This window comes from Arachis stenosperma, chromosome 4 (genome assembly GCF_014773155.1).
Source record: "Arachis stenosperma cultivar V10309 chromosome 4, arast.V10309.gnm1.PFL2, whole genome shotgun sequence".
Lineage (NCBI taxonomy): Eukaryota > Viridiplantae > Streptophyta > Magnoliopsida > Fabales > Fabaceae > Arachis > Arachis stenosperma.
In genome coordinates, this window is record NC_080380.1 from 34302588 (window position 1) to 34317187 (window position 14600).

Below are 14600 nucleotides of genomic sequence, written 5' to 3' on the forward strand. Positions count from 1 at the left end.
GATTTCTTAGTTCCTTTAATATTTCATTTCTTGCTTACAAAATCTCCCTTGCCTTAACAACCAAAAGAGAAACACACTTCAATTGCATTCCTAGGGAAGACGACCCGAGGTTTAATTACTCTCGGTTAATTAGAAATTGTAAACATTTGATTAAGAGGATTCATTGTTGGTTTGAACTATGCTACCAACAAATTGATTCTTGTTTTGATTGATTCCAAACTATACAATAAGTTCTCTCTTCATCAAATTTGGCGTCATTGCCGGGAAAATGCAATCGGTGTTATATCTTTTGGTTGTTGTAAATATGTTAATAGCGTAAACAAGGTTTTGAAAACCGGACCAGACCGGCCAGTCGAACCGGTTCAACCGGGACCGGTGATAAAAACAGTTCGGTCCTCTATGTAAAACCGTTGGAAAAAAAACTGTTTAAAAACTGGCGAACCGGCCGGGAACTGGACAGTTGGACCGGACCGGTAACCGCCCGGTTCGCATTAAACGGCGCCATTTTATTGATTTGTATTAAAAAAAAAGAAAGAAAGCAGGCCTGTCACAAACCAAAACTCCCCATCCTTTCTTCCCCAATCATTCGTCACTAGAGAAGTCCAAAGCAAAGGGAAAAGTAGAAAACCCTAGCCCTTCGTCGCTGCCGCCGTTCCCAGGTCTCAGCGCCGCCGCCGTCCCCAGATCCTCAACGCCGCCGCCTTCTTCCTCTTCCTCGTGTCCATAACCCAGTAGCTCGGCACATCGTCTTCACTATTCATCGTCGCTGGCTTTCGTCCCTGCCGCCGTTCCCAGGTCCTCAGTGCCGCCGCCGTCCCCAGATCCTCAGCGCCGCCGCCTTCTTCCTCTTCCTCGTCTCTAGAACCCAGTAGCTCGGCACATCGTCTTCACTCTTCATCGTCGCTGGCTTCTCGGCACGGCACCCAGGTTAGTGGCTTCGTCTTTATTTTCCAAGAATGCGGTCTTCTTCTTGGTTTGAACTTTGAATTTCTGAAATTGTTGTTCTTCGGTCTTCTTCTTCAGTCTTCTTCTTCGGTCTTCTTCTTCAATTTTTGTTCCATGTTGCTTGTAATGTTTTGTAAATTGTAATTACCCGTTGCTGATGGATCTGTCTTGTATGATGGCTGGTTGGTAATGGCTGTAAGATTTTTGTTCAAATTTGCTGATGAATCTGTCTTGTATCTTGATTTTAATTGTTAACCACAATTTTGCTGATGGATTGATGGCTCTGTTAGTCACTTATTCTCTTATTCTATTTTAGTGTTTTCTAAATGGCTCTGATAGTGTTTGGTTGTTTTATTAGTTGCTGATGGTTCCTAATTTTTTTGTTTAAGTTTGCTGTTCTACTGTTTTACACTTTTACTAGTTGCTGGTTGCTGATGGCTTTGTTTGTTGCTGAATGTTGTAGAGTGCAGACAGAATTTACTCAATTTAGATATGGTGTCTTATTGATGATTTTTTTATTTCTCGTTGTGCTGCTGTTGTTTTAATTTCGTATATATTTTATTAATTTCAGTTATGAAATATTAATCAAGAAGCAATTGCTGATAACAATGCATCTGCAAATAATAACTTGCTTGTCAATCTTCCTATTTCAAATGATGTTGGGATTTAATATTTAGATATGTTTTTTTACTATTTAACTTTTGAGTTTGTATTTTGATAAGATCATATAGATTTGGTTGATGATATTTTATATAGTGTTTTGAATTTCGAAGATATTTTAAGATTTATATTAGATTATAATTATATTTTAGGATGTTTTTCTATAATTTATTTATTTTATTGTAAAATGGTTTTTCCAGTTGAACCACTGGTTGGACCGGTTGAACCAATGAACCAGTAAACCAGTGACTAAAGCAGTTCGATGACCGGTCCGGTTTTTAAAACCTTGAGCGTAAATATCACTTTTTGGTTGTTTGTTTGCTTTTGTTAGTAGATTTTTGTTTATGTTTTCTTGATGACTTTTTCACACCATCACCATAATGCACCCCAATGGAACCCAAACACTTACCTTTATAGTCACCAATTTTACACACCATTACCCCACTACATACAAAACCAAAACCCTACCCCTCATGAGTTTGATTGTCAACCTTCATCATCTCAATCTTCATCTTCGTATATGGATCAAGCCACACAAGACGTACTTCTCATACTCATTCAAGGACAACAAGAGTTCCGGAAGAAGCAAGAGCTCGCCATGTCTACCTTAGCAAAAGTTTTGGATCAATTAGCTTCATCGCGTTCATGCCGCAAGTAAGAAATTCTAGTGGATGAATGTGTGGAACCGAGTGAAAAGTGTGGAGTGAAAGAAGAAGTGCAAAATCAAGAAGAAGATGTCAAGTCATAAGATGCAGTGAAAAAGGATACAAATGAAGAGTTGATAGGAATTGATCAAGAGGATTCCATCATTCAAGATTTTTTGCCCGACTTGGGTTATTCCTACAATGACCTTCATGAGTCTTCATTAGTGGATTTGGAAGGAGATGTTGATGTGGACTTCACACAACCTCCAATTTTTTACTCAAGTGACGATGAAGAAGATTCAAGAGAGGTTGAGAAAGATTTTTGTGACCGAGAGGTAGAAATATTTGTGCAAGATAGAATTGAGTGAGTGAAGAGTTCTCCAACAAGCTTCCTAGCCCGACATCAAAATGCCATTTTGGAAACGGATGCTCAACTTCGAACCTTTCTTGGAGCAGTGGGTGGTGAAGAGAAGAATGTTAATTGGCAACAGAATGGAAAGTTCATCCAAGGAGCCAATCCAACATTTGGAGCTCGATTTTGGTGCAAGAGTCAATTAAGTGGATTTCGGGGAGTGCACGACCATGTCAATGGTGATAGAGGAACTCAAGTATGGGATCCGGGCATTGGTTTCATGAATCAACAATTAAGGATCCTAGTTGCTAGCTTAAATTCTCTCATGAGTTTGATGAAAATCATTTGGGACCCTGGAGGCCAATTCAATAGCAAACTTGGTTGGAGATTCAAGGAGGAGTGGAAGCATAAGCCGCCCTAACAAGGATCTCCTCGCCAAGTCCAACATAGGACTATAAACCAAAGTGCTAGGTGGGAGACACCCCACCATGGTAATAGCCTTCTAACTTTCTCTCTTTTACCTTTTTGTTTCATGAATAATAGGCTATATTGCTTGGTTAGTTACATTTATTTTGATGTTTGTTGGGTAATTTTAGTGAAATAATGTGTTTTTGGGAGTTTTGTGATGTTTTAGGACTTGAAAACCTGTTTGGGATGTCAAGTTTGATGCCTTAGAGCCAAAATTTTCGTTGCAGGAACAGAGACCTATGCATGCGCACAGCCTTGTGCGTCCGCACAGGTCTCCTGTTTTCCAATTCCTGTGCGTACGCACAGCAACATGCGCACGCACGCCCTTAAACACCCCCTTTGTTCACAGCATGCGCACATGCTGTGCGTGGGAACAATTCTTTCTCCTTCTATGTGTCTGCACCCCATGCATGTGGTCGCACACCCCCCCCCCCCCCCAAAAAGAGAGAAACCTCTTGTGCGTGCGCATAGAGCTAAGCGCTCACACAGCCTTAAACCAACCCTCTGGCCACAGCGCACGCACAAGCTATGCGTGTGCACCCGGCCCCTTTCCTCCTTTTGTGCGAGCGCACACCATCTGTGCGTCTGCACAGGTCGCGTTATACCTTCTGATCGCAGTGTCCGCACGACGCTGTGCGAGCACATAGCCCTTTCCTTTTCCTGGTGTGCGTCCACACACGACCTTGTGCATCCGCACAGGTCCCTTTTCGAATGTTAATTCGAAAAGGGTGAGGGTCGCGCTTCAGTTTCCAAAACCCCACACCTCCCCTGTTTCTCTTCTCTTTCTCTGAACTCCCATCACCCCCTCCCATCGCTGTACCCCGCAACCACCACCGCCAGCAACCACCACCGCCAGCGACCACGCCCCCACCGCCGTCACACACACACACACACACACTCTCTCTCTCTCTCTCTCTCTCTTTCTTTCTCTCTCTCTCTCTCCCTTCCTTCTTTCTTTCTCTCTCTTCTCCATTTCCTTCTCTTCTCTCTTCCCAGTCTCTGCCACATCACCACCGCGCTACCCTAGCCGCGCCCTTCTAGCTCCGGCGACCCCACCAGCAGCGGCGGATCCCTGTGCCGCTACACCCCTCCTCATCTTGCCCAACAATCCTTCATCCCTCCTTCTTTATCTGCTTCTAGGTTTCCTTTCAGGCCCTGTTCTCTTTTCTGTTTTCTTTTACATGTTTTTAATTCTGCTCTTTAATGTTATTCTAGTTACTAGGTGGTTTTAGGATTAGATGACTTGTGTCTCAATTGAATATGTAATGCTTATTGTTGGATGTTGCTACGACTGAGTAATGTTGCTATGTATGAAACTGCATGCTGCTGCCATTAACTAAGTTATGGATGCTGCCATTGTTCAACTGTGATTGCTCCCTGTGACTTTTGCACATAATATGCTTGACAAATTGCTTGAATGGAATTTTTTATTCAACTTCTAGGCATTATCATCTTAGATTTTAAATTTTCTTCCATTTGGCATTGTTACTCTCTAATTGTGCACGTTTTCTGTTGAATGTAAATGCTGCCTGAGATGATCTAGTTATGCACTCTGTGTTTTGCTGAAACATCAAACTGAAGTTCACATTACCTATGCAATTATCTTGTTTGATGTCAATTGTTGATGTGCATAGCATTCTCAGCCTACCAATAATGCACTTCATTTTTTATTTTTGACTTCGAGACCAAATTGGATTGAATTTGATAGTATTGATTATTCTATTTGGTACCTTTAAGTGCATAGCATGCTGATTCACTGCATTATATGTTGAATGCCCATTCCTTTTTGCTCCCACACCAAACTAGCATTAAACTTCCAATTTTGAAATCTGTTTGGTGCTTTTTACAGCAGTACATATAGTGGTTGTTTTGTGAATTGCTCAAATGCTATTCATGTATTTTTGACATATACATAGCACTTATTCCTTTATGTTTTTGAGCAATGCAATCTGTTTCTTAATGGAGTATTGCTTTGGACGAGAAGCTATGTATATGTGCTTATTAGTTATCTTTTCAACATGAATAGGTACATGCTTTCACTGCGGCCTTGATTATTGCTCTTTATGCCAAGTTTTGCAAACCTTCCAATTTCTAATGCAAAAGTGTGATAATCAATGTCTCTTGATCCAATTCACTTGCATTAATACACCTAAGTCCTATGTATGCTTTAATTATTGTTCACTCATTGATTTATCACTTAGGTTACTTGATCTTGGGAAAACACATTTCTTTTTGAACAATTGACTATTTTATACATGTTTTTCCCTAAATTGAGTATTTGTTTACTCTGATGGCTCTTATTTGAATTGCTTGATCATATCCTTCTTCCTTTTATGATTTCTTATCTGTTTTTCCTGAATTGTATCCGGTTGTTTATCTTTTTTAGGATGGCCCGCAAGGGGAAGAAAAAAGCCAATCCTTTGGCTCGTCCTCCTCCCGTGCCCCCAAGTGACCAACCTGACACATTTATCAATGCTGAAGTCCAAGAACAATATAAGAAAATAGAAAGCAAAGCCTTTCACTATGAGCGAAAGCTTAACTTGCCTAAGAAATATGCGGCCCAAATTTTAGACAATTAATTTTTATCATTGGGAGTTCGTAAAATTCGATCCGGTGGAAGCTAATGAACACCAGGTCAAAGAATTTTACGCGAATCTCCTAAAGAGGGATGCCCCAACTGTTTTTCTCAGAGGTGTCACTCTAGACACCTCTAATACTGCTTTAGAGGCCCTCTTAGATATTCTGCATATTCCTCCGGCTCGTGATTCCTACACTCAGATAGTGAAAGATTTGTTATCGGGCAAGCTTTCATTGGATGTTGTCCTAAAGAAGATTGGCACACCCAAAGCCAAATGGGAGTACAGCAGGGGAGAAAACACGGTCCTGCAGAGCATCGCGTGCACGGATCTCAACCCGGAAGCGAGGATCTGGTAGCAGATCATCGCCAACTACATTTCCACTCCTGTAAACACATTTTCACTCTCATTTTCTGGTACTTTTTTTTAAGTCTACCTTTTGCTATGATTGATGTCATAACCTGTATTGTTTAATTTTCTTTGAAGTGGTATCTTCCTTACTAGCAATAGTTGTGAAGAATAATTTTTCTTATTAGGTCTTGATCAACACAATGTAGCAAATACTATCTAAATTTTTCCTAATATGCTATTAGCTCTACCGTGTAATTTCAGAAGAAGGTGGTTTAAGAAAATGGTTGGTTCTGCTTTTCTAGTACTTGCTACAAATTCCTATTATTAGGGGTAAAAGAAATATGAATTTTCTGCAGACATTGGTTATTTATTCGGGGATACAAGTGAGCATTGCAGGTTTTCCTTGTCATCTATTCATTCTTGTTTACTCTTTAGTTTTACCACACTTCTGCTTTTAAAATTTCACATCTATGAACCTACTTAAATACTAATGAATTTCATATTTTTAAAATTCTAGCACATTTAAAGACACCCGAACAAGAGGTGCTCTTGTATTTATTCTTGGGTTCTGGATGCTGGATCTTGCCAATAATACTTTGCACAGGTAAGGTAAAAGAATCAGAATGTGCTCTTTTCTATTATCTTTATATTGATGAAAGAAAGTAAGTTTTCTAAAAAAATACTAGTCATGGCATGTAATATAATTCTAGCAATTAAAGCCATCTAGCAGATTTCCTTATGAAATCAATTTGTTTGAAACAAGTCACAATAATTTGTTTTACTTTTTTTATGCTGAAGAGTTATTATAAGAGAAGGGATCCTTAGGATGGCGTAGAACAACTCATGTGAAGGGTCTCTCAGAAGAATGAGGATTCTATCTTTTACAGAAACATGCTTTTTTTTTTTTTTTTACCATATTTGTATTTTATATAGGTTTTAATTACTTGAAGTTAATGCTTATTTTTTGCTCATTGGTATTATTTATTTCTTGCATGAGCAGATGGTTCCCTTTCCTGACAAATAGAGCTTGCTGTGAAGCCTGTGCAATCTTAAGGCCGTATTTCTTGTTGCTATGGTGGGTTACTATCTGATATCATTTTATATATTGTCAGATCATATAAAAATATGTAAATTTGATTTATCTAAGTTGTTTATTTCATACCAATTTAATTTATGTAATTTGTTTAAATTTCTGTTAATTCTATATTAATTGCTAATTTCTTTAAAGTTAAATAATTTTTAGTTTTATTGATGTAATTTTTTCAATCAATAATAGTAGTTTATAGCTTTTAAATAGGTTTAGTTTCAATTTTAAATTGTTTGCAACAGTTCAGTTTGAAGCAAATTTTTTTTTGAAAATTTAATTTTTGTGAGGGTTTTAAACCGCTACAAAAATTTCAAAAAACTGCCAAAATAATCAACTCAAAACTCCCCACAAAGTAGACAAAGAACTGCCACTAAATTATGTTCGGGGGGTTTTGCAAAACCGCCACAGATAAGCTTGTGACACCTCAAATTTTGGAAGTTTGGGAAATTTCCACTAACCTGTTTTTTTGGGGGGGGGGGGGGGGTGTTTCAAACCCCCACAAATCAGAAAAAACCTCCACAAATCAACTCAAAAGTAGACATGTCTTGCATGAAGAGGCAGAGAGAGTAGACTTGAGCCAAAAATGACTTGCCGTTGTAGAATTAGCAAGATTCCCTTCTTATTCGGTAATTGGCAAGCCGGCGAGGAATCTGGGCTCACTTTTGCTCTCTTTCCGCTCATACAAGACTTTAGAGAGCTTGAAATGTGGTACCACCTTAATTGTGGTCTTTGCAGTTTAAATTGATGAATACTAGCAATATATGTACAAATTTAAGGAAAGTTACAGTATGCTAGTTCGGAATAGAAAAAATATTGGGATACAATGATAATACTGAACAATGTGAATAATGGATATGTCTTCAATTCAATAAGTATGCAAATAATTATGTTGATTATTTACAATTAACAATGGCTGGATGTTCAATTCACTAGGTGTACGGATAGTTATCCTAATGTTAAAGTTTAGAAAGTGATTTAAGAGTGAAGTATTTTTTTACTTTATTGGGTCAATTTTAAAATTAATTATTTACATTGTTTACAAAAGTTATTTTCTATCTAACAAAATCGCTTAGAGTAATTATAAATTAAATGAAAGCTAAAAATCTTTTATGTGAGATGTATTTATTATCTTTTTTCTTATAACTAGGAATGAAACAAGAAAAAAGAGAACTCAAATCTTACTCTATCTAGCAAAGAAGTAGCAACATTAATTAGCGAGAGTTTTAATTTGTTTTGATGAAAGGACATAATCCAACTGTACGGTAATATTAAAGGGAGGGTAATTTAAAATTATTTTATTTAATATAACGGCTTTAATTTTATACATATAATATTTATAATTATATATTTATTATTACATCTAACATTATTTATTTAATACAACAATAATTCATAAATATAAAATAAAAAATTGAATTGATTTAGACTAATTTTTATTATTTTTTAAATTTTTTTAAAGTATATATATATTATTATTAGTTCTTAGGTCAATTCTTGTATGGTGTATGATAAATTTAGTTAGAGATAGAGTTAACTTGTTTTTAATTAATATTAGTTATTTTTTATTTCAAATTTTAAATTCTTCAAAAAGGAGGGTTAAAAAAATAATTTTATAATAATTCTCTGCACTTTTTTATCTATGATTCTATATTCTACTCCATCCATATGATGTCCAATGATAGTTGAGTACCCTTTTTTCACTTATTTTATGGCTTTATTATTCTAAAAAACACAGCTTTATGTCAAAAGAAAAGGAAAGGAAAAATTGCTGTCTAATCATAACATTAGTGGCAAAAATTAAAGTTTATTCCAGTTACATAAAAGTAACAACAAGAATAAAGACCATTTTTCCCTGACATTTTTCCCTTGTCGAGAATAAAAGAGATCACAATTCAAAATTCAAGGATCTATTCACTGTAGAAAAGGATAATGACAACTCTTTGACTGCATTTGGTGTGACTTCAAGGAGGTAAAAGGGGTAGATATACTAGGTTCCATGTGCTAAGTCACGAACTAATAGATTTTCTAACTAAAAAATAGGGGTTGATTTGGCTTTATGCATGTGTTTTAGAGAAATGCTATATATATAGCCATCAATTAACAATGACCCATAAGGGTTCACCCAAAAAAATGACCCATAATGTGTGAGTTGGTTGGTGGATTTTACATTTTTAGCTAATCATGTGCAATTAAACCAACTTATATAATCTTAGAACAAAGGAAAAGAAATAAAAAATATACATATTTTCTAGTCAACTCTCTCAGGGATAGAGAATTGAATATTATCTGTGACTTGTTCTATTGTTCAATGCTACATAACATAACCCTTTTTGATATTCTAAAGTAGTAAATTTTAAATACTAAATTTTAAATTCTAATAATATAAAATAAAATATTAAAAAAATATTAATAAAAGTATATTAAATTCTAATATATATATATATATATAGGATCAATTTACATACACCACATGTAAGTTTATAGTTGAATTACACCATCAAATAACTTCTTGTGTGAGAAATTTTATTAATCCAACCATAAGATCATGTCATGTTATCTTGATTTCACTAAAAGTTTTTCTCTTAGATTTATGGACAAGAGAAGGAAGCCCCAAATACTTATTCTGAGCTCCAATGTGAGTGATATTTAATCTGTTTTTTATATGTGTCCGAATATGAGGAGGGGTGTTATTGTTGAAAAAGAGAACCGATTTATTCAAATTGACTTGTTAACTACTAACGTCTTCATATGAATTGAGTAAGTTCAAAATGTTTTCACAATTCTCTTCTAAGACCTTACAAAATAGGATAGACTCATTATAAGGACCCGATTTTTCTACTATGAAAATCTCATTTATTCCTTTAAAAAAAATTTTAATTTTTCTGAATTTATATTTGTATGTTTGATTAATAGATATTAAGGTAGAGGAATATAATTTAACTTATATTGTCAAGTTCTATATTATTTTACTCTATTTTAATTAACGGTGAGATTCGGTAATTTCAAAAGTTACCCTTCCGAGATTCAATTACTCTTTGAAATAATTATTTTCATAAAAGATTTTAATCATCTCTTTAATTGTTTTTGAAAAGAATTGATAAGTGAATCATTGAACCACACTATTTTGATGAACCAATCTTTAAACTGGATTGATTTCTTTTTCTATAGTCCAACCAAACCACTTTCCACCTAATTAAAACAAACCCTGATTACTTCTTCTATCTGTACCATTAGAAACCCAGCCACAAACCATGGTTTCACTGCCCCATCAATGCATTATTTCCGTGTTGAAGAGAGGAGAAGACACAAAGCCTTCCTGAATACCCCAGCCCTTCTTCTCTTCAGTACACGTATAGGTGAGTACAATCATTTGTTCTTCATCACATGTATCCGAATGAAGAAGAGGGAGGGAAGACCAGTGACGGGAAGAAAAAAGAGAGTAAGGAGGAGGACGATCGAAGCTGAAGCAAGAGCTGCATCCTACCAACCCAGCTGATCTGTCAAGTTCTTTGCTAGGTAAGGACAATGGCTTCATCTTCTTCTCTTCTCCTCCAATTCAAATTTCTGACCCATCCCTTGCTCCATTCCTTTAGCTTGTTTGAATTTTGAGCAGCCACCATCACAAGCAAAGAAGGGTAAGTGATTTTTCCTTGCTTTTACTTTATTCGGCCGAATAGTCTTGTGTGTGACAGAAAAATTATGGTTATTATTGTGATTAGGGCTCGGGTTCAAGGAGACAATAGGGACAAGTTCTTGTGCTTGATCAACAATAAAAGTAAGGGGTTAGGATAGTTAGGTATTAATTTGTGGCTGTGTTTAAGGATGATGATTTCTGTTGGTTATGTGATTTAATGATGATGAGGGTATGTTGAAAATTCTGTTGGAAGTTGATGAACTATTATGAATATGTATGTGTAAATTTATGAATTATTGATTCCAAGTTCTTGGGATTGTAATACTAATTCTAATAACTTTTCTTAATCAATTGGAAGTTAGAATTGTGATATTGGAAGAGTCATAGACTTAGATACAAAATTTGGGGTGTAAGGTTGTTTAATTGTTCACTGCAGAATTTCTACATGTTTGGTAGCGACTTGTAATAGGTTCTGGAAACAATCTAAACCACCACTTTGAATTAAAAAATTTTTCTATGAAACTTTGGGGTGCGTTGAATGTCCCGTAAAAATTTTAAAATTTATTATTGAGTAGGTTGAGAGAAATAAATTTCAGAAAATTGTTGGATTTTGTAGAAAATTTTGTTATCTTTCAACAATTTTGAAGGGCAAATATTAGAATTGGATGTTTAATAAATTTATTAAACTCACTACTATTTGCTGTTTTTCTGCATTTTCCTAAAATGACAGCAGAACTTTGAAAAATTAGTATAAAATTCAATCATGATCGGATTGCCTCAAAACCAGTTTTAAATTAAATCTTAGGGAGTATAAGATAAGAAAATCCCCAAGATGTTAAACAGAGATTGATAATGTGGGGGCGCTCACCTGACTGATAGCCTGTTTCTTACTGTGATGCACACTAGAGATGCTAGCAAAATTATTATGATTATGATCCGACCTAACTACCATGGTTAAACCCGTGATGCTGAGGTATCCTGACTGACATGGATTCACCTATGATGATACTGATCAGCAGATAATTTATACGCTTTTTGGCATTGCTTTTAGGTAGTTTTTAGTATGTTTTAGTCACTTTTTGTTATATTTTTATTAGTTTTTATGCAAAATTCACTTTTCTGGACTTTACTATGAGTTTGTGTATTTTTCTGTAATTTCAAGTATTTTCTGGCTGAAATTGAGGGACCTGAGCAAAAATCTAATTCAGAGGCTGAGAAATGACTACAGATGCTGTTGGATCCTGACCTCCCTACACTCAAACGTGTTTTTCTGGAGCTACAAAAGTTCAATTGGCGCGCTCTTAATCAGGATAGAAAGATAACATCTTGGGCTTTCCAAAAATATATAATAGTCTATACTTTTCTCGAGATTTGATGGCCCAAACTGGCGTCAAAACGCCCACCAGAGACTCTTTTCTGGCGTAAAACATCGGAACTTGCACAAGAATTGGAGTTAAACGCCCAAACTGGCATCCAAGCTGGCGTTTAACTCCAGAAAAAGCCTATGCACGTGTAAAGCTCAATGCTCAGCCCAAGCACATACCAAGTGGGCTCCAGAAGTGGATTTCTGCACTATCTGCACTTAGTTACTTATTTATTATAATCCCTAGTAACTAGTTTAGTATAAATAGCACTTTTTACTATTGTATTTGATATCTTTGGATCATCTTTTGATCTTTTGATCACTTAGAGGCGATATTTCATATTTGGGGAGGCTGGCCATTCGGCCATGCCTAGACCTTCTTCTCTTATGTATTTTCCAATGGTGGAGTTTCTACACCTTATAGATTAAGGTGTGGAGCTCTGCTGTTCTTCATGAATTAATGCAAGTACTATTATTTTTTTTCTTTCAATTCATGCTTACTTCTTCTCCAAGATATACTCTCGTACTTAATTCAGTTAAGTCAGAATGAAGTAGGTGAACCGTGACAATCACCCACTATCTTTGTTACTCGCTTAGCCAAGATCCGTGTGCCTGACAACCACAAGTGGTCTACATGATATTCAACGTAGTCATGGATGACAACCGGAGTATAGTCTCTTGGGTCTCTGATCCACGGACCGAGTCCGTGAGGTTAGAACCTTCGTGGTATAGGCTAGAACCAATTGGCAGCATTCCTGAGATCCGGAAAGTCTAAACCTTGTCTGTGGTATTCCAAGTAGGATCTGGGACGGGATGACTGTGACGAGCTTCAAACTCACGAATGTTAAGCGCAGTGACAGTGTGTAAAAGGATAGAGAGATCCTATTCCGACACAAGTGAGAACTGACAGATGATGAGCTGTGCGGTAGCTGTGCCTGGTATTTTTCATCCGAGAGGAGAAATCCGACAGTTGATTAGTCGTACAGAAACTGTAGCTAGACCATTTTCACTAAGAGGATGGATGGTAGCCATTGACAACGGTGATCTACCAACATACAGCTTGCCATGGAAGGGAGCACGCATGATTGGATGAAGATAATAGAAAAGCAGAGGTTCAGAAGCAACAAAGCATCTCCAAACACTTATCTGAAATTTTCATCAATGAATTACATAAGTACCTTTATTTTAATTTGTGTTTTATTTGTCTTTCAATTATCAAAACTCATAACCAATTGAATCAGCCTGACTAAGATTTACAAGATGACCATAGCTTGCTTCAAGCCGGCAATCTCCGTGGGATCGACCCTTACTCACGTAAGGTATTACTTGGACGACCCAGTGCACTTGCTGGTTAGTTGTACCGGAGTTGTGAAAAGTGTGATCACAATTTCGTGCACCAATTTTTTAGCGTCGTTGCCAGGGATTGTTCGAGTTTGGACAACTGACGGTTCATCTTGTTGCTTATATTAGGTAACCTTCTTTCTTGTTTCAACCTTTATTTCCTTTTCAAAAAAGTTTTTAAAAGTATCTAAAAAAAAAGCTTTCGAAAAAAAATTTGTGTTTCTTGTTTGAGTCTAGTGTCAAATTTTTAAGTTTGGTGTCAACTGCATGTTTCTAATTTTTCTTAGATTTTCAAAAATTCATGCATTGTGTTCTTCTTTGATCTTCAAGTTGTTTTTGATGATTTTCCTTGTTTGATCTCTAATTTTTCTTGTTTTGTGTCTTTTCTTATTTTTCTTGTGCATTTTCGAATTGTTAGTGTCCCTAGTACAAAAGTTTTTAAGTTTGGTGTCTTGCATATCTTTTTTTTCTTAAAAATTTTTAAAAATATGTTCTTGATGTTCATCATGGTCTTCAAAGTGTTCTTGGTGTTCATCTTGACATTCAAAGTGTTCTTGTATGCATTATTTGTTTTGATCTTAAATTTTTATGTTTTGTTTCATTTTGTTGTTTTTCTCTCTCCTCATTAAAAATTCAAAAGTAAAAAAATTATCTTTTCCTTATTCTTCTCATAATTTTCGAAATTTTCAGTTGACTTGGTCAAAATTTTTTAAAATTTAGTTGTTTCATGTTAATCAAGTCAAAATATCAGTTTAAAAACTTTATCTTCTCAAATATTTTTCAAAATCAATTCTTTTTCATTTTTTTATGATTTTTGAATTTCATTCTTAAAATTTTTCAAAATCTTTTTCAATTTTCTTTTAATGTTTTTGAAAATTTTAAAACTAATTTTTCAAAATCTTTTTCCTTATTTTATTTCATATTTTCGAAAATCCTTGCTAACAATTAATGTTTTGATTCAAACATATCAAGTTTGTTACTTTCTTGTTAAGAAAGGTTCAATTTTTGAATTCTAGAATCATATTTTTTAGTTTCTTGTTAGTCAAGTCATCAACTTTAATTTTAAAAATCAAATCTTTTCAATTTCTTTTTCAATTCTTTTTCAAAATAAATTTCAATCATATATTTTTAAAATTTTAATTTCAAAATATTTCTCTAACTTCTTATCTTTTCAAAATT

General features: G+C 35.4%; 1 protein-coding gene across 10 annotated transcripts; it reads left to right on the plus strand.

Annotated features, from left to right (window-relative positions):
- Positions 1–553: 553 nt before the first annotated feature.
- On the plus strand, positions 554–7892 carry LOC130975211 (sucrose transport protein SUC3-like). 10 transcript variants are annotated; one of them, XM_057900031.1, is made up of 5 exons: positions 554–927; positions 5456–6033; positions 6353–6392; positions 6514–6600; positions 6997–7892. In XM_057900031.1, the coding sequence occupies exons 2-5, from the start codon at positions 5922–5924 to the stop codon at positions 7085–7087; spliced, it is 330 nt and encodes a 109-aa protein (XP_057756014.1). In that variant the 5' UTR covers positions 554–927; positions 5456–5921; the 3' UTR covers positions 7088–7892. The 10 variants fall into 10 exon arrangements, 2 of the variants coding, with proteins under 2 accessions (XP_057756014.1, XP_057756013.1); XM_057900030.1 differs by lacking the exon at positions 554–927 and adding an exon at positions 934–3092; XR_009084522.1 differs by lacking the exon at positions 554–927 and adding an exon at positions 939–3092 and having other exon boundaries at positions 5456–6061; positions 6258–6392.
- Positions 7893–14600: the final 6708 nt, after the last annotated feature.